General features: G+C 36.7%; 2 protein-coding genes across 3 annotated transcripts; both read right to left on the bottom strand.

Annotated features, from left to right (window-relative positions):
• Window positions 1-681: 681 nt before the first annotated feature.
• Window positions 682-8756, bottom strand: ddost (dolichyl-diphosphooligosaccharide--protein glycosyltransferase subunit (non-catalytic)). Of its 2 annotated transcripts, none has more exons than XM_059334182.1 (11): window positions 8496-8756; window positions 6965-7075; window positions 6779-6865; window positions 6568-6671; window positions 6388-6482; window positions 5693-5786; window positions 4862-5010; window positions 3009-3156; window positions 2356-2476; window positions 2151-2252; window positions 682-1343 (listed from the first exon to the last, which is right to left on the bottom strand). In XM_059334182.1, exons 1-11 carry the CDS (start codon window positions 8728-8730, stop codon window positions 1189-1191), a joined length of 1401 nt encoding a protein of 466 aa, XP_059190165.1. In that variant the 5' UTR covers window positions 8731-8756; the 3' UTR covers window positions 682-1188. The 2 variants fall into 2 exon arrangements, with proteins under 2 accessions (XP_059190165.1, XP_059190164.1); XM_059334181.1 differs by having other exon boundaries at window positions 6779-6868; window positions 8496-8754.
• A 1855-nt stretch (window positions 8757-10611) lies between these two features.
• Window positions 10612-23397, bottom strand: zbtb17 (zinc finger and BTB domain containing 17). The gene is made up of 16 exons (XM_059333044.1): window positions 23166-23397; window positions 20987-21242; window positions 20048-20227; window positions 19217-19540; window positions 16551-16640; window positions 15438-15715; window positions 15111-15253; window positions 14728-15028; window positions 14316-14403; window positions 13529-13645; window positions 13304-13424; window positions 12811-12941; window positions 11916-12170; window positions 11665-11754; window positions 10834-11087; window positions 10612-10737 (listed from the first exon to the last, which is right to left on the bottom strand). The coding sequence occupies exons 2-16, from the start codon at window positions 21189-21191 to the stop codon at window positions 10612-10614; spliced, it is 2703 nt and encodes a 900-aa protein (XP_059189027.1). The 5' UTR covers window positions 21192-21242; window positions 23166-23397.
• Window positions 23398-25440: the final 2043 nt, after the last annotated feature.

The following is a 25440-nucleotide window of genomic DNA, read 5'->3' as shown; positions in this document are numbered from 1 at the left end:
TAGCTAATAAGAGTTTAATGAGAGCTGACATCTAGCCATTTTGGTCATTATCAAGATAATCATGGAAAACCGCTAGATAGCTCTTAAATTTAACTCTTATGAGCTATTTTTGTTATCATTATATTTGTCTAAACAAATGTACCTTTAGTTGTACCAGGCATTAAAATTAACAAGAAATGGAAGAAAACAAGGCTGGTCTAATCATTTTTCCGTGACTGTACTATATATTTGGTCAAGGGGACAGATTTCAGATTTATCTTGGCCAATATAATTTAAATGAAGTCAAGGTCATCTTTAACTTTTTGACAAATTAATAACATTCAAAATGCGAATGTTGGGAGGTGCCTACATAAAGGTGTATATAATGCATGTATGTCTTATTTTTATTCTTTATTCTGATAGTATATCTTTGTGAACCTCCGTCTGTATCTTGAGCTGCTGTGACTATATGTCCCCACTGCAGAATAAATAAAGTCTTATCTTAAGTAGACATTATTAAAGAGACGCTATGTTATTTACACAATATTATGTGTATTAACGTGATATGAATGTCATTTTTTAAACATCAGTTATCAATCTAACCATAGTGCCAGTGGCCACACCCCTATTTCAATACATTGTGAAAACCACAGAGTACAATCATGTCAAGTCACAGAAAGGAAAGGAGGAATTTGTACGGACTGGAATGTCAATATTTTATTAAGATGACTCCAACTTTTTTGGAAACACTTATCAAAAACAAATTAACAGTTGGCATATTCAGTGCATGTTGTTACCACAATAAACTTTCCCGATTGAGAACACATGGATCGAATTTTAATCTGGATTTCTTTCATGTTCCAAGGCAAGTGCTCTACTTAGGAGATAGTTTTATCAAATGTAAAGCAACTTTATACAAACGCTGACTGACTTCAGGACATTTACAGGCCTTTGCGTGACTTCATCAGAGTACAAAAAAAAATCACAAAACATACCCCAACCACTGCATTACAGTCACCCCTTTTAGCCTCCAGCCCCCGATTAGTTGAGTAACCCAATAACCGAACAGAAACTGTATTTTTTTTTAATGGAGGACTGCAGTCCAAGTCCCTGCGTGAAGATTCAAACCATCAGACATTCAATTTCAACTCTTCACGCCTCATGTTTAATTCTATAATCTTGTCATCCTTTTCCTGTTGTCTCTCTGGATTAGTCTGACTTCTCCTTCTCTTTCATGTGCAGGAAGACGATGCTGAAGACAAAAAGTCCTGCCATCATGGAGAATACGCTGGCGTAGTACGGGAAGGCTGAGGGGATGAAGCGCTCGTACTGAGTGTGCTGCAGGGGACGCACTGATACCTGTGGTGAAGAAACAAAATAGCACAAGTTAGGATGACATACAAGCCCGATTTCCAAAAAAATTAGGATGCTGTGTAAAAAGTAAGTTAAAGGAGAATGCGTCAAATTCAGAATGAGTGTATACATTAAAACAAACAGGTCATAAAGAATTTGCAAATAATTGGATTCTGGTTTTATTATGTTTTTCACAGCATCCCAGTATGCCATTTATGAAATAAATACGGCAATCAAATAAATAAAAAAATAAACAAATGAGCTGATAAATATATACAGATGCATCTCAAAGAATTTGGATATCATAGAAAAGTTTATTTATGTCAGTAATTCAATTCAAAAAGTGGAAATAACACATTATATAGATCCATTACACACAGAATGAAACATTTCATGTCTTAATTTATTTAATTTCTTCTAATTATAATGATTATGGCTTACATTTAATGAAGAGCTAAAATTCAGTGTCTCAAAAAAATGTGAATATTACAAAAGACCAATTTTAAAAAGTTTGTTTATTAAGGAAATGTTGGCCTCTGAAAAGTATGTCCATCTATATGACTGAATACTTTGTTTGGGCTTTTTGACTTTTTGACTCTGTCAATTAGTCAATGTCGTTCAATAAATAAATATCAATTTATAGAATATATATTATATTATGAAATAAAAGTAGTTGAATAATGTCCTTTTTTTAAGTATATAAACCTATTAAGCAGTAATTCTGATTCAGTTTAAATATTAAAAATGACATTTGACCTACTTATATTTCATTATTCTATGCTTTGTGAAGTATACCTAATTAAATCAACTTGCCTGAGTGGAGGAGTAGAGATGTGTGTATCCCAGTCGGTTGTAGTCCACCTTGAACTGGAAGACTCCGTACACATCTGGCAGCTTGAACTGAACGCTATATTTATCTCCTAGAAAAAACGCAGATACAGACACACAGCTCAAACTCACAAATCACAAGTGTGCAGTACTAATTAGTATTGTTGTATATGTCCTGTAACCACTAAAACATACCATTTTTCTTGAGATAAGTCCTGACAAAGGGATCGATCCTCACAAACTCCAGCTGGATATCGTCTCCGTCGAAGGGAGTCCAGCGGCCCTCAGACAACATCTCAATGACAATGCTGTACTCCTGCGTGGGAAAGTTAACACTGATTGAAATATACATGTAAAAAAAGAAAAACACAGGCGAAGACAAACACCTTCAAGGTAGGGCTGGGTGATATATCAATATAAAAGATATATCGATATATTTTTAAATGTGAAATGGAATTAGACCATATCGCATATATATAGTTCAAGTTCTGCTGCTTTATATATAAATGCTGCCCTTACTAGGGTTAATCATTTTTTGTTGTTTTGTAATGTTTGTTATTCTTTTCTCATATAAATGTATTTATTTCAGAAAAAGAAAAAATGTGCACTTTATGGAGCTTTGATTTAACAAAAAAAAAAAAAAAAAAAGGTACTCCTGTTGTTATACAGTATTAATGTTCACTTAATTAAACAGTTTCAATAAAACTACTTGTGACGTGTATCGTACGATATATATCGTATATAGATATTCAGTCTAAATATATCAGGATATGACTTTTGGTCCATATCGCTCAGCCCTACTTCAAGGCAACGATTGTTCACATAAGTCACTGAAATGTTCAACTAACCACAAGGTCAGTGATTGTGTATGCTGCAGGGGGGGTGGTCTCTCCAACGGGATGGTGGGTAACGGCTCCCACCCGGAGGACTCCGGCCTCCTTGAACACCCAGCGAGACAGAGCCTCGGCCAGCTCCATGTTCCCCGTCTGCTCGTGCCTAAAAAACAACAAAACAAGAAGAGGATGAGTTCTCCAAACACAGGAAATTGATAACTGGACAATGCTGATTTTTTATTAAAAGAAAAATTTAACTTTTGGTGGAATGTCCTTTGTTTTATTACAGAATTTCCTGTAGAATTAAGTAAAAGTGCATTTACACGCTCCATATTTGGATCAGGTTTTTTGTTTGGGTAACTTCTGTTTTAACATGAACATTTTTTTGAAAATACTGATATTTAACAAAAAATAAACTGCCAGAAGCCATTTCAAAACTATCACAGTTGGCCTTTGAAAAATTTTTTTGGCCAAAATGCTCCATACCAACTGCACTAATACCTTCTCAACAGTCGTTACAGATACAAACATAACACACAGGTCTAAAAAGCTCCTAATACTTATTTAAAGACAGGATCAAGACTAATGTTATCCAATGCACAGAGCTGCAGGTTTAAAATTGAGAGTTTGAAATGTTTTGAAGCAGGCTTGCATGTGGTACTTATCCATAGTCAGTTTATTAGCTGCAGCAGATGCTGGGCAGTAGTATCGGCATCGAAGCTAAGCAATGTCCTGCAGTAAAATATACTTTAGCAACCAAATAAAAAGATAAAGGAAATATCAGTTTCCGTGTAAGCTATATTTAGAATAATATATCTATGCTCACATCAAAAACACCAGACTCCTTTGTCATTTTAACTCACAGAAAGCAGGAGTTGCTGGTCTAATACTGTCTCAGTTAGTTGTCTGTGTTATTGTGTGACATTTGTGAATCCAAACTAACCCTTTAAATCACTGAAGTACATTGCTTAGCTTCCGTGCTGACTGCAATCCACTGTCAGTAATATACTGACTATGATTGAATCCCTCATACAACCTAACTTTAGAAAATCCAAACTATCCCTTTACGGCAACCTACAGACACTGAACTGTAAGCCTCTAAAGCAGACCTGGGCATTAAGCGGCCTGGGGTCCACATCCGGCCCGTTAGCTGTCCCTGTCTGGCCCGCGTGAGGTTACCCAGAAATTAGAAATCAATACAACCACGGTGCTATTATTTTGAAGGCGATATATACGTATGTCCTTGCATGCATAAGCGCCCATACAGAGAAGCGCTTCACAAAAAACAAGAGTTACCTTGTTACTTTGTGAAAAACAGTTATTGCTTTTTGCATAAAGTTAATAAATTGCTGGTTACCTGCATAACATACATGCTCTATATTATTTTTTGGTTTGAATGTATGTCGTGTTTAAATGAAATGGAAAAGTGAGATAGCCATTGGAGTTTTTACTATTTTTTACTGCTTATTCCACATTAACACAGTCTTATCATAACATGTATTCTTACCAGTCGCAGCTCAAAACCAGATATTTTTTTGCATTTAATAAAACGATGAAATTAATTTAAAAAATTTAAAAAACTTGAGCAGGATTTAGTTCAGAGTATTGGTCTGGCCCTTCACAACCTTTGCAGTGTCTCATGTGGCCCCTTGGGAAAATTAATTGCCGACCCTAGCTCTAATGGAATAAGGACTTGAAAACACCTTTGTCAAATGTAGTTGAGTAGTTAGTGAACATTTGTTCACATGGCATAACAAAAAAAGGATAAAGTGAATATCAGAACATCAGTGATGCAAGTCTTGACCTTGTAAACTGAAGCTGTAACAGCATGTATGAGACATAAAAAAGACAGGAAAAGTGAAGACTACCTCTGGGAGCCAGGTGTGGCCTTCTGCACAGCGGAGTTAAAGAAAGCATCACTGAAGAACTCCAGGGAGCCGCTGAAAACCACTCGGGCGTTGTTTCTGGCCTGAAGGCCGGCGACCAGCAGGGTGTTCTTGCCAACAGCGTGGGGGTACTGGAGAGGTGAAAAGAAAACCAATTAAAATGTTGTGTAGTTTATTTTTAATCCAAACAACATAAGGCTACGTTTGGCTTCTGACTCCACAGAAACACTTGCGTCTCAAAATGTCAATTTTAATTATATAGCCCAATATAACAAATCACAAATTTGCCACAAGGGGCTTTACAGTCTGCACATATGAGACCCTCTGTCCTTAAACCCTTGAGTCAAATAAGGAAAAACTCAGGAAAAGACACTGAGGAGAGATCCTTCTCCCAGACATGCATTAGAGGTGGTATGTAGAGAATAATAAACAGAATAAAATTACAATAAAGACTATCTAAATGACAAAAAATGATAAGATGTTTCATTAAGGCCTAAAGAAGATGCATTTTCACCTTCGCATCTTGTGGAGGCATACATTTATTCAGTTTTGTAGCTTGATTGCAGACTTTCCCACAACTGTCTGCAACTGTTTAGCTTTGGTAGTTTTAAATAGCATTTTTACTTATATATATATATTTATCTTGTCTGTTATCTGTATTTTGAATTTGTATTTCTGTACCGTTTGTAAATGTACTTGTCGTGTAAATGAGGGAAACCTCAGTTTAAATAAAAGTGTTAAAGTCCAGTGCACATGAAAAAACCTCTTTAAAAATGAATAATCTGACATAATTGTTATGTTCCGCCATCTTACCTGAGAGATGGGTCTGTCAGGGAAAAAGGAGTAGGAAGTAGAAGAGCCAGTAAGGATGTCCAGGACCAGAGGGTTCTCTGGGTCTGCCACCATGCTGTAAGGAGGAGGGCATTGTATGTTTTATAGGGCTTGTATTTTCACTGAGTAATGGAGTTAATGTTAAAAACTACTAAACAAGGCAACATCAGTTCAGTAACTTATTTCAAATCACTTCTTTAAAAAACAATTTTATAATCTTGCTTTAATGTAATGCCTTTTATTTTTGCTACTCCTTTTTACTTCTTTACTGCTTTTACCTTTTAACTCTATTATTGTTTTTCGTTTAATGTAAAAAATTGTTTTAGCCTTATGGCATCATTCTTGTTGTAATTAACTGCTCTCTGTCAAAGCACTTTGTAAGCTGCTGTTTTTAAAGGTGCTAAATAAAACAAGTTATTATTAGTATTTTTTTTATTATCAAATGCTTTCCTCAAAAACTCAAATCTACAACTAAGTAAAGTAAGGTACTCCTCAAAATAATACAGTTTATTTAATATAGTAATCATTAAAAAAATTACAAGCAAGTAGAACAATAAGTGAATGCCTTTTCTGCTGCATTGGACTATCAATTGTGTGATCATACTGAATGTTAGGGTTGAGAGGGCAGTCAAGTACTTAGCATACTTGCTTGATAACATTTAAATCATGCTGCTTACCCGACACCCTTGAATAAAACAGGTTTATTGGTGGGTTTGCCGACAATAGTTGGAGCTTTCATCAGGTTCTCTGGATCGGCAACAATCAGGGAGTGCTGGAGACAAGAAGGAACATTTGTAAATAACAATATGCGAGTGTCATTTCTGGATTTCAATAACAAATGTGTTGTGTTTGTTTACCTCTCCAGAGTCAGACACGTCATAGTTGTGATGGTCAATGACAGCAGTCTTTTCTTCATCGAACTCGATGCCACACTCACTGCCCAGCTCCCTCAGGGGGTCACCTGTGCAAGAGGAGAGGAGTATTAATTAATTAATGTTAATATTATTCATGCAATATTATGGAGTTTTATATAATATTACAGAAAAGCTGTTGCTGAAATCAACGGACCAATATCTGAACTGGCAGCAACCAGGACGTTGCCTCCACCATCAATGAAGGATGTAATGGTCTCCACACTTATACTTCCTCCAAAATCTGCTGATGAGGAGAAATAAATAATTATTCTGTTGTTTCAACAAGGCAAACAGAAGCCACAAACTGTCATTTTGATTATGAATAAGGAGTGTGATTTACCCTCAACTGATGGTGCGAAGATGATCAAGTGGTCATACAGGAACTGGCCATATTTGATCAGAGACAGGGAGGGATCATCAGCTGTCTTGAATGTGATGTCAAAGCCACGATCTGAAAAGTAAAGATATATTATCACTGAAACATTGACAAACTTCAGCATGCATTTCTGCAGTAACGTCAACAAAGTGGCAGTGCATTGCATTTCCAAAGAACTGCTGTAAGTTCTAATGTGATGGATAATAAAAACTGGTAAAAATGATGTGTTAGTGTTATCAAGTGAAACCCCAGAATTAGTGTTCTGTTTCTTATGTACAGTATAACTTCATCTCCAACAAATTATACTGCCTAAATGGGAAAGTGGGTTTCCTCCACGACCTAATACATCTACTTGCAAATCTACACTAAATAGCTAGAGTTAAACTGGCAAGCCCATTTACAATGTATTAGAATGCAAATCATTAATTTATCTGGTGTAACTTGTTAACATGCTGTTAATAACCTTATGTATATTTTAACCAGTGGAGGAAAAAGTATTCAGATCCCTTACTAATGTAAAAGTACTAATACCACACTTTGAAATTACTCCACTACAAGTAAAAGTCCTGCATTCAAAAGTTACTTAAGTAAAAGTACAAAAGCATCAAAATGTACTTAAAGTATAAAAAAGTACTTGTTATGCAGAAGGTATCCACTTAGATCATTTTACATATTCTAAATATATTAGATTATTTGTATTGATGCATTTAGGTAAGCAGCATTTTAATTTCCTCAAGGTAGGGTTCATTTTAACTATTTAATATGCTGTTATGATGTTTAATTAAAAAACAACATTTTATCACTATAAATGTATCATGATTTACAAGTATAACGTTATGGAAGTACTCAAGTAAAGTACAAGTACATCAAAATTTTACTTAAGTACAGTACTTGAGTAAATGTACTTACATTCCACCACTGCACCTACTTGCAAATCTTCTACACTAAATAGCTAGAGATAAATTGTCAAGCCAGTTAAAATGTATTAGTATGCTGATCATTAATTAATCCTGTGTAATTTGTGCACATCCTGTTAATAACCTTATGTATATTGAAACTAAGGTATTCTAATGTGGCCTCGAATAAATGCATAGGGCATAATTTAATATATGGTTGATGACTGCTTATTTGATTATACAATATCGAGACTGTGGGATATTATTAATTATTTGGTGTACTACAAGTATGCCGAATTGACGAGCGACCTTCTCGATTCAGCGCAGCGTGAGTCAACATTACCAAGCACGTACAGTAGATTATTTGGTTTAAAATAAATAAAGCTGCCAGCACTTTGAATGAGGTTTGGCGAACACAACACACTTTAGCTAAGATAACGTTAGCAGCCGCGCTGTGCTGCACGAAGCTAAAGTCTACAAGCTAAAGTTACAAAGACTTTCACGTTATATTCCCGGTCAGAGACACGTTAGCATTACATGGGGTCTATAACATTAGAGAAGAGTGCTTATTAGTGAAAAAGCACTAAATTCGTACTGACCTGCCAGACTGCGGAAGAAGATTGAATGGGTGTCTCTGATGTTGAGGTTGTCCAGGAGAACCAGAGTTTTACCGTCAGCCAGAGCACAATGCAGCATGGAGGCTAGCGAGAGGAGTAGCAGCACATTGTTGTCCAAAAGTCTGAACCTCCTCTGGGTCATCGTTGCGGTCTGTTTTTTGGACGACGATAAAGAACCGGACCGGTTCTTGTGCATGACTGCTGTCAACGACGCCATTTTGCTGCAGAAGGCGACGTCAGCGTTAGGAGCAGACTTAACTTTGACCCCGTGATCCAGCCAATCACAGAGAGGGACGCGTCGTCCTGGCTGCCTCTCCGCCAATGGGATGAAAGCTTTATTATAGGTGACAACCACGGAAGAAGTCAAGTCTTGGGACAAAAAGCCCTACGATATTTACTGAATAATCATAACTAAAATTAATAATTACATTATTTCATCATAGGTTTAGGTGCAGTGCCTGAATGACTTAATTGTTCACGTTTTTTGTATATTTACATTAAGAGATACAGTATGTCAATGATTTGAATGAAAACAATTAAAATGCAATTAATATGTAAAACAAGATATGCCATATTCCTTAAAGGTGACTTATTTTCCTTATTGAATTTCTTAATTTTATTACCTGTTTTATAACACATCTTGAGCACACCATTGTATGATATTCTGTGAGCAATGTAAACATTTTTTTGCACATTTATTTATTGGAAACTGGGATTATACAGGTAGACAATCAATAAAGTGCAAAAATTAGTTTCCAAAATTGTTTCTACCTTTTAGCTGTGTTAAGAGAAAAAATAATACCTTCCTCTAATGCCGAACCCATTGAAAACTCAAACTCATAAAAACAAATAAAAATAAATAAAACACAAAAAGTAAATAAAAAAATAAACAAAATTAAACACAAAAAAGTAAGTTATACAAAATAAAAATAAGATAGGAAGTACAATAACTATGGTTGAGGTGCTTACTTAATAAAATCCAAGCAAGATGTAAAAGTATTCACATATCAGAGCATCTTTTGTAGATGTTGGCAGATGACGCTCTTAAAGACGACAGAAAAGGCATTAAATCACTTAGCCTGGATGAGGTAGAATGTGGACTTCTTATTGAGTGTTTGGTCGAAGAGGTACCTCAAAGATGGCTATCAGGGCTTATAATGTTATATTCAGGGCTGTGCATAACTTATTAAAGACACACAAATAGAACAATCAATGTAACCTTAAAGGAAACGAGTAGAGTACTAACAGTAGTAATAGACAAACAACACAAGGCTATTCAGACTGTGTGATGATTCTTTATTGATGAGATTATCACTTCCAGTGAGTCTAGGCAGTGATAGTGATATCTAATAGGGCATCTTGCAAGTGCTAACATTAAAAGACAGAAAAATGAAATAAACCAAACTGTCTGGGTATTTATGTGAAACTCTATGAATTGTTGACCAGGTTGTCATCACCACACATATTTATTTAATCAGAGGTATTAAGACTTTTTGAGAGGACACTTAACAAATATACAAATATCATACATGCACAGCATTTACAATGTTTGCCAGTACATGAATACATGACATCCCACTTCTGGAAAAAGCAGGACACTATTTAAATCTTTAGTACCCCCCACATGTCCATTTAGATAATCTCTGTATACTGTGAATTTCATGAAAATACTTACAACTAGGTACAATAAAATAGTTTGACTATTTGAGGAAAATGTACATATCTCACCATCTGAGTGAAATGGAAAAATAACACAAGGGTCTTTCTTTAAGTGAATATAGGTAAGACAGAATTGTGATCTAAATACAAACGACGCTGCATAGTCCTGCATGGGAGTCTAACAATTAATAAACTCTACAAAGTAGTGGAACAGTCTCTGGAAGAAATCTCAACAATATTTACTGGATCTAACCTCGTTTACTGCAACAACAAAAAATGTGATTTTGACAATTAATAAAATAGTTTATAAAGTGTTGTATTTTATGATTCCAGTTTAGATTTATTTTAAAAAGTATGGCATATTGTAACTTTGAGGCTTCATCAACTTACTTTCTTATATAAATTAGATTTATGTTATCAGCCATATTTCATACACCCTCTACGCCTGACTCTCACATTCCATCTCCTCTTCTTTTTCCACCTCTACCTCTGCTGCAGCTCCATCTTTTCCTTCTGTGTGGAGCTCTGTGTGGGTTTCCACCTCCTCATCCTCCCTCTCCTCCTCCTGAACCACACCCCCTGTCCCTCCATTTTGTTCTTGTGTCTCTGCCACCACCTCTCCCTCTCCCTCTCCCTCTCCCTCTCCCTCTCCCTCTCCCTCTCCCTCTCCCTCTCCCTCATGGGCTCTGAAGATCAGCTCTCCCTCCTGGATGACTTGTTCAGCAGTAGGTTGCCATGTTGTGGCAGAATCCCCTTCAGCGGTGGTGGCTGTGGTGTATTGGTAGAAGTCGGAATCTGCCTGAAACATGACCAACGCCTGAGCTGTGTGGATGCGTACGTGCTGGGCGAGAGAGCTGGCGTCCAAGAATTTATCACCACATGAATCACAAGCATACAGGATCTGGGTGTTGGGGTCTGGGAACAGAAGGAGAGTTGAGAAACAAAGTGAGCGATTAAAATTGTATGTATTAATGTATTAAACTGTGTTCCCTATAATGTTACACATTTCCACCGAGAGGGTCTAAAACTTTTTAAGCTTTAGTACATATATATATATATATATATATATATATACATACATATATACACACTCACACAAATATATATATATATATACATATATATATATATATATATGTATATATATATATACGTATACATATATATATATATATATATGTGTATATATATATACGTATACATATATATACATATACATATATATATATATATATATATATACATATACATATATATATATATATATATATATATACATATACATATATATATATATATATATATATATATATGTATATATATATATATATATATATAAAAAGTTATACTAAAATGTCCAACCCATCCCTGATGTCTGGTTTGTTCTAAGTTTAATTCCTGACCCCAGTGTTTGGATGGTTTTCTAAAGACATGATATTCATGATTTACAGATGTATGATAGCAAACTGTATGTGTTTCCTTGCAGTCTTACCTGCTTCTTGCACTTTCTCTACTGCCTTGTTGATTTCAGCTTTCAAAGCTTCTGTCTCATCTGCAGTCACTGAAGTAGCCACTGGAACGACTGTTAACAGACACATGGCACAAAGTCAACACTCATCACTTCTAATACTCATGACTCTTTCATTATCTGCAGAAGTTCAGGGTGCTATCTGCAGCATTGGTCACAGGATATTGATATTTCCCCTGAAATCACTGAACCCGGCCTTGAAGATGCGGTCTTACCTGTCAGCTGAGCTACAGCACTGGCTGCCAGGGCCTCTGTTGCCAGGGTGACGATGTCCTCCGTGGTGACGGTAACTATGTTGATCTCGTTGTCGGAGGTGGACGCCCCTGCGCATCCGTCGGCGCCCTCGTCCCCGGCTAACACCAGCCGCTTCATGCCAGCCTTGCCGTGGTGGACGGTCTTGACGTGCGAGCGCAGGTTGTCGACCCTGTTGAACCCTCGACCACATTTATCACACAGGAAAGGTTTCTCCCCTGAGAGAGCAGGACGGAGAGAAGAAATCAGCTGAAGGTGTAAGCGTGAAACAAGCCCGGGCCAAAACCAAGTTTAAGGTTAACCGCGTTTGGTCAGTGCGATTTTGTGTTACAGGAATAGTTAATGGTAATATCCATGATGTGTATGTTGGATACTATATGTGTTAGTACTTATTAACTGCATGTTAATTGATTAATCAAGGCTGCCGGTCTGTTTGTGAGCTTCTCTTCACTCAATGCGGTGGCTGTCAAGCATATCTGCATAAATCACACAAATATCTAATATTAGTAATATTAGAATATACTCTAATATACTCTAATATTAGAGATTAGTAATTACTAATCTCATCTGTTATTTAGTTCTGTTAGCTTCTTTAGCTTAGCAGCTAGTGATAGCTTCTCTCTATCCTGTTCGGTGTGTGAAATGTTTGGCCACTCCTCAGCCTCCCTTACTGACATGTAACCTATACTGCACTATAAAGCATAGTGCAGTAGTTGATCCACTCAGTCAGTCAGCCAGCCAGTCACATAAGGAACCGTGTGTAAGGCTGCCCTCTGGTGGTCAGATATAAATAACAAGACAGAGAGAGGCTGTCTCCTTCTCCCTGTTTCCTCCCTTTTCCATAAGTCCCATAATTACCTGTGTGAATGATGATGTGCTTCGACAGGTCTCCCACATTAACAAATGCCTTGTTGCACATCTGACACTTGTGCGGCCGGACGTTGTCGTGATGCCGAATGTGATTGGCCAGCTGACTGGACTGCACAAACCTGTCCAGAAAGAGACATAAAATGCATCCCTCATTTATTCACTCACTATATACACGAGTGTTGCATTTAAAGGTTCAGTTCACAACAAAAATATTTTCTGGCTGCAGCTTTTGTAAAGAATTTCATGGCAGTACATTACTTTTTAAATTGCAGATGTTACAATACACCTGAGAGGTCATACACCTGATCTGTGCTTTCAGCAATTCCCTTTGTAAGACAAAACTTTGGACCATTAGTCCTAATGCACCCTGCTCTCTCTCATTATTTCCATTTCTCCTTGTTGAATAATATCGGGTTATATTCCCCAGATACAAGTGAATTTGAAACATGAGCCTTCAGCACTGATTTATATGCTTGCTGACCTTTTGCCACAGCGATCACACACGTAGGGTTTCTCTCCGGTGTGCTGGCGGACGTGAGCGATAAGCGAGCTGGCCTGGGTGAAGGCTTTGCCACAGATAAGACAGACGCAGGGCTTCTCTCCTGTAGAACATGAAGCATAGTCTCACTGTAAGGTGGGCTCATGTAGATATTTGATATTTGGTCGGGATTCTGATTGAAAAGTGAGAAATATGTCCTGGAAGTACCTGTGTGGATGCGTTCATGCCGCTGCAGAGCTCCAGGGTCACTGAAAGCTCTCTGGCAGTGCATACAGACGTACGGTTTCTCCCCACTGTGGACCCGCAAGTGTCTCTTGAGGTTTCCTAAAAAGCAGATACCATCATATTAAGGTCAGGACAAAGACAACTACAGAAGTCAACTTCCATCAGATTACATGTAAACAAACTGAAAGCAGCTGGTGCTAAAGTTTGAGAGAGTTCGGAGCAAATTTCAGTTCATTAAAAATCTGAGCATCTGTAACATGTTCAGCCAAAACATCAACAACTGCAAATTTTCAACGAGTTAAGATCAGTGTATAACAGAAGTAAACATAATTCAGGAAAAAGATGGTCTGTATTATGTTCTTACCTGTAAATATTTTTAATTTATTGGTCAAATAAAAACAGTAACACTTGTTCATCTTTGTGCCTTACAAGGGACATTTGGGGTTCTTAATTTTTTCGATGATTTTAGCTGATAATGCATATTTGAGATTTGATTGTTGAGTTTTGGGAGTTTAACCTCAGCTCCTATAATAAACCGTGTAGCCAAAATACAGACACCCAGAAAAAAAAGTTAAAATCACTGAAACCCAACTACAAAAATGCATCAAACTTGGGGAAAAAGCCCAGCATTGAGTTTGCAGCAAATTATTCAATTTCGTTAAAATAGCAGTGGTATTATGTAAACAAATTGACATTTAACTAGTTAAGTTTACTGTATAACACAAGTAAACATAATTCAGGATAAATATGGTCTGTAGTAAGTTCTTACCTGAGGTAGTGAACTGTTTGCCACACTCCTTGCACTTGAGAGGCCCGTCTGTGATGTGGATTTTTAAGTGAGCTTTTAGATTTCCTGGCTAAAGAAAACACAAAATATAGTGAGCACAGTAACACATCACTGGTAACAAACTCAGGGTTTCTACAGTTATTATATAAAAAAGTTATTATATAAAAAACATATTATATAATACACTCCTGAACAAATTATTAAGACCAGGGGACAAATTACAACTATTTGCATTTTGCGTTGGTGGAACATAACTAGGTTGTAAGTAGAGCTTCGAGATGCAAAAAGAACAAGAGCAAGAGACAAAAAAAAGGCAATTTACTGAAAACTGCATTTAAACTCAAACAGGCTGTTCATCAGCTATGATACGAAATGTTCACAAATATGGTGTTACCTGGTTGAAGCGTTTGTCGCAGTGTGGACACTTGTTGCCCTTCTCCGTGTCATGCGTCTCCAGATGTCGCATCTTGGCGGTGGGGTCGGAGAAGGCCTTCTCGCAGAAGTCGCAGTGGTATGGCTTCTCGCCGCTGTGCACCAGCTGGTGGCGCTTCAGGTTGCCGGACGTGGTGAAGAGCTTGCCGCAGACCTCGCAGCTGTACCTCGCTTCGCCCGTGTGGCGTTTGCGGTGCAGGTTGAGCAGGCTGATCTGGCGGTAGCTCTTTCCGCAGGTCGAGCAGCAGTACGGCTTCAGAGGGCTAGGAGGCCAGGAGAGTACAATGTTAGAAACAAAGCTGACAGGCTGTATGTGTTGCTCTGAATAAAAAAAAAGTGTTTTACCTGTGTGTTTTCTCATGAGCTTTACAGGCTGCAGGGTCAGAGAAAGCCTTGTTGCAGTCGCGACAGCTGAATGGCTTCTCTCCTGTGTGAATGCGCATGTGTCTTTTGAAGTTACCAGTGTGGGTGAATTTCTTCCCACAGTCCTGGAAAGAAGAAAACATGTGAAAAAGTGAGTTGGCAAAACCTTTTCGTGCAAACATTTGTATGCAAATGTAACCAACATTTGCCTTAAACTCCCTATGTCACCAAGATTTGCATAAAAGCTCCCAGCACATCAACATTTCCATGTTTGTTAATCCTTCCTGCACCCGGCCTGATATTTCTCACCTCACATTCATGCGTCACTGAGCTGTAAGGCTTTGACTCGGATCGGTTGCTCATAGAAGCTGACTGACTCTGTCTCCCCTCTCTCTCGCTGCCTGAATCGCCTCCGTCCACGTGCTGGATGACCACGTCATCGTCATCTCCAGACCCCTCCTCGTCATCAGCTTCCCCGTCACCAGTGTCCTCACAGTCGTCCTCCTGTTCTTCGGTCACTTCTGCCGGCTCCGCCACCTTCTTCTCTGGTTTTGTCTTCGATGTGCCTTCTTCCTCTGAGTCATTGTCTACAAGACCGACAATAGAAAACTCTTACGGTCTTAAGCAGTGGTGGAATGTAACTAAGTACATTTACTCAAATACTGTACTTAAGTACAGGCAGTTTGAGGCACTTGTACTTTACTTGAGTATTTCTATGTATACAACTTTATACTTATACCCCACTACATTTAGCTGCCAACTTTAGTTACTCCTTATTATTTGCGTAAAGATTTAACATAAAAATGTATGATCAACTTAAAATGATTATGCATTTTATAATTTACACATGACGGTTTATTAAATAGTTAAATTAGATGTATCTTGACAGTAAAATACTGTTTACATACATTAATAAAAAGTAATAATCTAATATTATATTTAGAATATTCTTAACAATCTGAGTGGGTGCATTCTGCATAACAATCACTTTTACTTTTGATACTTTAAGTACATTTTGATGCATATACTTTTGTACTTCTACTTCAGTATGTTTTGAATGCAGGACTTTTACTTGTAGTAGACTAATTATGCAGTGTGTTATTAGTACTTTTACTTAAGTAAGGGATCTGAATACTTATTCTACCACTGGTCTTAGGTCTTCAAGACTGGAAAAGTCAATTTATAGAAAAGCCTCAGAAAGCCTCTTTTAGAACTGTAACCCCATCAGCGATACCTGGAATTGAATGCAAGACTAAAATAAAAGAAACACTAGCTCTGCTGAAACTCAGTCCCTTTTTTAAATGTATCTGTTCCCTGTACTTTTTCAATCTGTAATTTATTTTCATATGAGGATACTCGTAGTGAAAAACTTTGAAGAAACGTGTGTTGTTTTATTACAGGACAGTAAACCAGCCAGCTCACCAGGTGGAAAGTTTCGTCGAGGAGGTTTTCTGATTCTCCTCCCCCGAGAACTCATGTAGGACGAGCTGCCAGCGGATTTCAACTGTGATTCTGAAAACAAAGAGAGAATACCTTTTAGTTTATCGGTCAAATAAAAACACTAACACTTGTTGACTTGTTGACCTTGTGCCTCACAAGGGACATTTTGGGCTTTTTCAATTTTTCTATAATTTTGGCTGTGTCAATGCATATTGTAAATGACCTTTAGTGATGTTCTTTGTGGTGTATTTCTAACATATATCTTGTTTTTTCTTATTTGTATATTTTCAATGTTTTACAATGTTGTGATGCTTTTATTTTGAAAAGGTGTCATCCAGTGTGAAACGGTGCTTTTATTTTGAAAGGTAGTGACAGTAAATAAAAAGTGGAACGGTAAAATGAAAAACCAATGGTAAATAATGAGTGATCTGTAATTCCTATAACGTTGATATAAAGTATCAAAAAAGCTTCTATAGGGCCTGGCTGACAGGGACACAAGGTTTGTTGGAGTCTATTCTCTTCTGTCATATACAGTTGAAACCAGAAGTTTACATACACTATATAAAAAGACACATATGCTTTTTTTCTCACTGTCTGACATGAAATCAGACAATCACTTTTCCTGTTTTAGGTCCGTTAGGATTACCAAAATTATTTCTATTTGCTAAATGCCAGAATAATGAGAGAACAGAATTTTTTATTACTTTCTTCAAAGTCAGAAGTTTACATACACTAACATTATTATGCCTTGAAACAATTTGGGAAAGCCCAGATGATGCTGTCATGTCTTTGGAAGCTTCTGATAGGTTTATTGACAACATTAGAGTTAATTGGAGACACACCTGTGGATGTATTTTAAGGCACACCTGAAACACACTGCTTCTTTGTGTGACATCATGGGAAATTCAAAAGAAATCAGCCAAGATATCAGGAAGAGAATTGTGGACTTGCACAAGTCTGGTTCATCCTTGGGTGATATTTCCAGATGCCTGAAGGTGCCACATTCATCTGTTCAAATAATTATACCCAAGTATAAACACCATGGGAATGTCCAGCCATCATAGCGCTCAGGAAGGAGACGGGCTCTGTGTCAGAGATGAACGTGCTTTGGTCCAAAATGTGCATATCAACCCAAGAACAAAAGCAAAAGACCTTGTGAAGATGCTGGCTGAAGCTGGTAAGAGTGTGTCATTATCCACAGTGAAACGAGTCCTGAGACATGGGCTGAAAGGCCACTCTGCCAGGAAGAAGACATTACTCCAAAAGAAACATAAAAAAGACAGATTACAGTTTTGTCAGACCAAAAATTGAGGTCTTTGTCCCTGTGTGCATTTGCATACTGTAATCTGTTAACACCCAAGGATGAACCAGACTTGTGCAAGTCCACAATTCTCTTCCTGATATCTTGATTGATTTATTTTGACTTTCCCATGATGTTACACAAAGAAGCAGTGTGTTTCAGGTGTGCCATAAAATACATCCACAGGTGTGTCTCGAATTAACTCTAATGTTGTCAATAAACCTATCAGAAGCTTCCAAAGACATGACAGCATCATCTGGGCTTTCACAAATTGTTTCAAGGCATAATAATGTTAGTGTATGTAAACTTCTGACTTTGAAGAAAGTAATAAAAAATTGTCTAAAAAAATCCTTCTCTCATTATTCTGGAATTTAGCAAATAGAAATAATTTTGGTAATCCTAACGGACCTAAAACAGGAAAAGTGATTCTCATGTCAGACAGTGAGAAAAAAAGCATTTGTGTCTTTTTATATAGTGTATGTAAACTTCTGGTTTCAACTGTATATGAGTGGCTATTTTTGTTGTTTTAACTATTGTAAAAGTGTTTATTTGCTATAGTACTAATGCTAATGTTTGCTATTTTTCCATCTCGCAGCCTTGACGGTGAATTCACAAGGTGGTCAAGGAATGTCTTATTTTTATTTTCATGGAGCTACGGTTTTGAATAAATCTTGTGAACCATCAGTATAAGAGTCGACCGTCATTTAGCCAGGGATGCTACACATATGGTAAACATTTAAGCTAGGGTTTGAGATTTATTTATCATGTTTTTGTGGATAATCTCAGCTCTGTAATAATACAGATAAACAGACAAAAATGTCCTAATTGAAATCCATTAAAACTAAAATTAGATTCTATTACATCAGTCTTTCAAATTTAGAGCACTTGCTTCAAAATGTTTTTATATTTTCCACCAGATTTTTCTGGCCATTTTCCTCATGTTTGGGGCAAAAACGTGATTTTCCTGTTTTTAACTGGGGATATTGCTGCGGTGTTATGTGAAAATTAAAAAGGCATCAAATCAACGTAGTTGCTGACTGTTGACATATCACAGAAAATAATAAAATCCCCCAAGGATTTAGCATCCAGAAAATAACTGAATTTCATAAAAACAACAGTGGCATTATGGAAACAAACTGGCATTTAAAGCGTTACAATTGTAAATATTAATGAATATGTTGTAGATTGTGACTGAAGCTGGTTAAGACTTAGCAAGGGGACTTTTTTGTCTTATAAAGTCATCAGATGAACATTTTGAAAGCGAGGCACACAGATTAAAGGCGCTGTAAAAGTGCACCTTAAAAGCTGCATGGTCCTATTAGGAGACATTCTATAAATATATACTCACTGGGCGTATAGTCGGCATCAGAGGGGTCGTCCTGGAATCCAGGTGCATCTTGTGCTGCACTTTCTTCCTCCTTCTTCACAGATATCTTCTTCTGAGCAGAGAGTGGGCTGGTTTTGGAGGGGCGTCCTCGGCCTGCCGGGGGTCCGGCAGTGTTGGGTTGAGAAACTGTCTGTATTGCTTCTGTGGAGAAGTCTTCCTTTAAATGTTCCTGGTTCTGTGTGGGCTCTGGATCTTCCATGGGGGCGTTCTCCTCTGCTTGAGATGCCACTTCTGCCAGGTCGCTCTCCAGCTCCTCTCTCTGCTCTCCTTTACCTTGTTTTTCATCTGGTTTGTTAGTCGAGAAAAAATGGAAAGGTTTCCTTTTTAATAGAATATGGCCAATTACTCTATATCAGTCTCTATATATCAGACTTGGACTGCAATGTAGAATTTGATTAAAATGTTGAATTTAAATCTAATTATATTAATAGCTTAACATAATAAGAAACCAGAGCAGACTGATCGATATTGAAAAAAATGTGGAATTCATTAAATTTTATTATAATCATATTAAGAAAATACTTTACTAGATGTTAAGTCTAATAAAAAAGGTTCATATCAGCTCAAAATACAAACAATTAACCAATATGAATGCCTGAACAACAGTTTTATATTTTATTTAAAGTTCTGACTTCATTCCTGCTATCTGTAATGACTGTTACTAACTAAGCAGAGAATGGAAAAACCATTAACAACCACTTACAATTAAAAAACAGAGAAAACTTCCTGCCATAGAAAGTGACAGTTTAGGGTTAAACACGTTAGATTGTTCAATTTTAAGACTGGACTCACCAACAGCGAAATCCAGTGTTATGATGGACGGAGCTGGACTTGCCATCGACTGGTACGCAGAGCAGGCATTTACAATTTCTTGCATCTGTAGAAAGTTAGCAACTGCCAGCACGTCTTCCACGTTCTGTGGACTTAAACTCAGCTTGGCTGTGTACATAAACTCCAGGACCTGACCCAAACCTGCAACAATAATCAACAATACAGCAGTTCTGGTTACACAGCAGTGATGGTGGGTGCATGTACTATTATTTAGCTGGCCATCGGCCCGTCAGAATTTTCAATGTCTGGTTTTTACGGAGGCTGTAGCTCACTTTTAGGAATATACTGTAGTGGTATCATATGAAACTACAAGATCTAAGGAATCTATAGGCATCATGTGCGTCAGGATATCATGTCAGGAAGTTGTCGAAATAACGCTGCAAAGTTAGGCTTTTTTTATATTTAATTTTTTTTAAATCAGAGCAGTGAAGCTCAAAGTTGAGGAAAGTTTGAGAAAATGCTGCAGTTGTTGTCGTCCATACATGTTTGATATCAGTTCAGTTCAGTTTGACTGAATACTTTGTTGGTCAGTCTGTTGGATTGACTCTCATTGTGGAGAAATAAAAAGACTGAAGTGAGATAAATAGACTGATAATTTTCTCTCAAAACAACTCTTGATTTAATTTACTTTTGTGGACACAAAATGCAGTTAAACAATTAAATCACAATATATCGTCTCGCAATACTCACCATATCGCAAAATGCTTAAAATCACAATAATATTGTGTCATGACTCAATTATCGGGATAAAAATGCATCATGGGACCTCTGGTGATTCACCTCTCCATAAAGTACTGTGATGATATGCAAAGTCAGAGCACTTGAACATGATGGTTATAAAATAAATGTATACATCATGTGGAAGTATGCAGACCTTAATGTCCACAAACAGGACCCCACCTGCTGCATTGCTGATGTCCAGATGCACTACGTCTTTCTGGTCCAGGAAGAGGGTGCGGAAGTAGACACTGCAGGCTGCCAGCACAGCTTTGTGGGCCTTGAAGTCCACACCGTCCACAACAAAAGTGCAGTCACACAGCAGGCCCTGCTTGCGCTGGCGGTTAAGCTGCTCCAGAACTTTCCCGCTGTGCCATGGGAACTCCATCACCCTTGAGGCTTGAGGATGGTGGAAGAGGCCGACGGGCAGGCACAGGCTCTGTGGATAGTAGACAAGCAGGAAGTCACATGTGGCACAATAGGAACTGTTCAAAAGGCAAAAACATTCTTATTTGATAACTTTGATAACAAAGATCAAAGCAATCATGTGTGAAATGTGAGAGTTCAATGTGAAACAAAATACAAAAATCAGTCGTCAGAAACGTAACTAAAGTTCCTTAGTAATATACTCAGGAAGATAAATGTTAATCTTTTTCAGTGTCTCAATGTAAAGAAATGATATCTTTCTTAACCAAAAAATGAACATAGTGACTTTTTACTGCCGAAAAGTAAAAGCAGATCTATTTCCAACTATCCTTACTTTAAACTGTCGTATAGATTCTGACTGCATCTGAGAAATTTTTAAAAGTTTGAGGATAACAATGTGAGTTCATCTTGCAACTAACAGTACCAGTCTGTTCCAACTGTGTGTATAAATAATAAACCTTACTTAAAACATTTTTGTCATCCCAATGACAACTTGCACTTTTTCAACTTTTCCCATTGCCAAAGAGGAGATACTGCACTCTGGGATTTTTATTCAGTTAGTGGAAAGAAAGAATAAAGCTGCCCTTTAAAATAAATCATTATTTGTGCCTTTTTTGTTCAATTAAATGCTAATTTCGATCAATAAAATGATTTCCCTTTTATTTGTTTAACAAGGAATTTGTTTTATTTTATCAGTATACTGAAAGCACTGAAGAACTGAGAACAGTTTGATAGTTGTTTATTTATTGAAAGTAATATCGTGATATTCAACGACATTATCGTGCATCACACATTTTCCTTGAACTTTGCAACCCTAACTTAGATCAGTTGGGCTGTATCAGTCTGTGGTGGAAAGTAACTAAGTACATTTACTAAAGTACTGTACTTAAGTACAATTTTTAGGTAGTTGTACTTTACTTGAGTATTTCCATTTTATGTAACTTTATACTTCTACTTCACTACATTTAGAGGCAAATATTGTACTTTTTTACTTCACTACATTTAGCTGCCGGCTTTAATTTTTAGGTCAAGATTTAACATAGAAGAAACATAATCAATTAAATATGATAAGACTTTTTTTTTTAAAGTAAACCTCATAACAGCGCTTACATAAATGCACCAATACAAATAATCTAGTAATATATTTGGAATAAATATAACAATTTGAGTGGGTTCATTCTGCAAAATGAGTACTTTTACTTTTGATACTTTAAGTACATTTTGAAGCTGATACTTTACTGTACTTTAACTTCAGTAAGTTTTGAATGCAGGACCTTTACTTGCAGTGGAGTATTTTTACAGTGTGGTTTTAATACTTTTACTTAAGGGGTCTAAATACTTTTCCCACCACTGGTATTAGTACACCAAACAATATGAACAACCATGTTAATATAAAACTCAAACACTTATTTGTCTTTGTTTTGTTTGTTTATTTTTTCAAATATCAGGTCATTGGACACGACTAAGAAATACTAACACAGTGATACGACATCAACATAAAACTGCAAAACAAATCAAGCATTTGAGATTTAGCGAGCTAATTTACTAAATGCGTTGCGACGATGGACTAAAATGTCACGTTAGCTACAGTAACTAAACCACAAGTGACACCAGAATGACAGCAGCTTCAACATAGTGATGGCCATGCAATGACACACAAAATACCCTAATTTTAAACCGCAGTAAAGCTGTATTGTGACCGTTTCTAACCCTCGACAGCTCGGTTTGACCGTGCAATACATCGATTACAATTCCTCCATCCTTGCAGCTTTGTTATCAGGGATTAATTTAGCGTGCCTTGACATGCATGTAGTGAAGGGACAAGATGGCGGAGCGACGAGTCAGGCCTGCCTTCATCCCTTGTTGTTTTCTCAGCTAGCTCGCTCATTTCGTTTGTTTCGAGCGCCATTTTAATACAAACTCGCTCCTGAATTACCTGCTTGTTGTCGCTTCTTCGCTCCGAGTTTAAACTGCTGCTCGGACGGTGATACAAGAGTGTTTCAGTAAGTTAGGAAAAACAAAATCCAATCGAGTTTTTCGGTGATCGATCCTACTCCGTTCACTCCATCCAGCGCCATCTTCCTCTCTCTGATCGATTGATAGGGACCGGCCGGATGTATCACCCGAGCATGCGCAGTGTGGAAACGGTCTATGCCGACGATGACCAGGTGGTGGCGCAACAGGCTCAAACCAGAGCCGTTGATAAAGATCAACGGCTCTGGCTAAAAACTATGTGTTTTATTCTATTGATTATAATTATAAATATGTATAATATCTTCTGTATACCCCATACAACAAATGTACTTTAGGCAAACTGAACAAGAATATATTATTAATTTGAATGGTTGCCCATATTGAATTACATTTTGGAAAGACAAATATATATTGTGCAAAAAAACATGCAACTTAAAGAAAAACATTTTTTTAAATTTAATGTTAACATTTACTACTGTACTAACGTTACCTTGTCAAAATCTTGTAATGGAAATTTAAGGTCAATAAAGATATATTCTAATATATATATATATATATATATATATATATATATATATAATTATTATTATTCAACTTCATATGTTAAAATGTAATGTTATTTTGAGTCCCTTAAAGTTGTATCAAATAGGAAGTGAATGGCAGTTGCTAAAAAAATGTTTGGCAGAAAAAGAAATCTTGTGTGCACATACTAGCATATATTTTATATCTAGATTTTTTTCTTAAGCTGCTATTATTGTTGTTTGCCTTTTCTTTCTTGTTTTTATGTATTTTATATATATATATTTCATATATGTTTCATTCCATATAATTTCCTGAACGGCATATATATATATATATATATATATATGCATGGAGAGAAGCCATCTACAATTTCATTGTATATAAATCTAATGACAACAAAGTTTGTCAACAATGACAGATTGTTTATGAATTCTTATCACAAAAAGTAGTGCTTCTGTACATCCATGTAGATGACACACACCAACACCAGCAGCAGCAACACAAGCAAGATAGTATTCACCTGATTTACACAAGTAAAGTTGGAGCCACTGATTTAGAAAATGACAAACCTACCCCAAAGGCTAGGCTTTCAGTCTAATCATTTTATTTTTCATTAAAAATCCTAGTATGTTATGCTGTAGCTGCAGAGTAGGATGTGTGTTATGATTAAGGAATGATGATGCAGACTCATTTCCAAAACGAGGAAAAAAGCATTAATTTCAAGGCTTCTTACAGTAAAACATTATAAATCATGATGTTATGTAATGCGGTCTTCTACAGGGAGAAGAATGCCAAAATGCAGAGGCCAAACTGGCTCAAACACAGAGTGAATTACAGTCACATAACAACGGCTTTGAAATAATGTTTGCTTGAACAGAGCCTTTGAAATTCTCTTCTCATAAAAGCAGGACAGATGCCTCATAAATGTCTTCACAAACAAAGAAAAAGAACAGAAGCACCTCCTATCCTCTCTAAGCTCCGCTTCATATTGATTTTCAGAGGTGTTTGTCTTGTTGTTACCAACCTTTAGGCCAGTATTTGTCTTATTTTTCATCTTTATGTGTACTCGTCACTGTAAATGAGGGAAACCTCTGTGCCTTACGAGTTTAAATAAATAAAGTGTGTTATCTGTGGTGAAGGAAAAAATGCTCAGGTCAATGATATATTCTAAACAAATAACTGATTAATCAGGATGTAAGATAAAGAAAGGGATGATTACATTCTTGTTCTGTTTAAAAAATTATAGTGTCTTAGCCATGATTTAATACTGAGATTAAATGTCCCCCAACATGCCTTCAAACACCAACATTTAGAGCAGAAACCACAAAGAGAATCTCTGAAGTATTTAATATGTTCAATTACCAGTTCAGTTACACTTTCTGCATTCAAAATATCATTTTACTACTTAAGTAAAATGGTGTAAGTAAAATCAAGACAATATGGTTTAAAAAAGCTCACAATGCTGCCAAATGGGCTCTTTATTAGTTACATTACATTATAATCAGTGGTTGAATGTAACTAAGTACATTCACTCAAGTACTGTACTTAAGTACAATTTTGATGTACTTGTACTACACTTGAGTAATTCAATTTTATGTTACTTTTTTTACTGTTTACTCCACTACATTTAGCTGACAGCTAGGTACTTTTCATTTAAGGATTTAACATAGAAATCATGATCAATTTTAAGGGATTAGACATCTTCTATCTATAAA

This window comes from Centropristis striata, chromosome 5 (assembly GCF_030273125.1).
Source record: "Centropristis striata isolate RG_2023a ecotype Rhode Island chromosome 5, C.striata_1.0, whole genome shotgun sequence".
NCBI classification, from domain to species: domain Eukaryota; kingdom Metazoa; phylum Chordata; class Actinopteri; order Perciformes; family Serranidae; genus Centropristis; species Centropristis striata.
Note: the sequence above shows the minus strand (reverse complement) of the source record. Positions and strands in the feature narration are given on the sequence as shown.

Bases quoted from the DNA above. Each gene is read 5' to 3' on its own strand.
- ddost (XM_059334181.1), bottom strand. From the start codon at position 8,730: ATGGCGTCGTTGACAGCAGTCATGCACAAGAACCGGTCCGGTTCTTTA. The intron at 6,672-6,778 runs GTCCGTTGATTT...CCTCTTGCACAG, and splicing joins TGCTGCCAGTTCAGATATTG to GTGACCCCCTGAGGGAGCTG. The intron at 5,787-6,387 runs GTAAGCAGCATG...TCCTCCTTACAG, and splicing joins GTTTTATTCAAGGGTGTCGG to CATGGTGGCAGACCCAGAGA.
- zbtb17 (XM_059333044.1), bottom strand. From the start codon at position 21,191: ATGGAGTTCCCATGGCACAGCGGGAAAGTTCTGGAGCAGCTTAACCGC. The intron at 15,254-15,437 runs GTGAGAAATATC...TCTTCTTTCCAG, and splicing joins CAGTGACGCATGAATGTGAG to GACTGTGGGAAGAAATTCAC. The intron at 14,404-14,727 runs GTAACACCATAT...TGTTTTCTTTAG, and splicing joins GCGACAAACGCTTCAACCAG to CCAGGAAATCTAAAAGCTCA.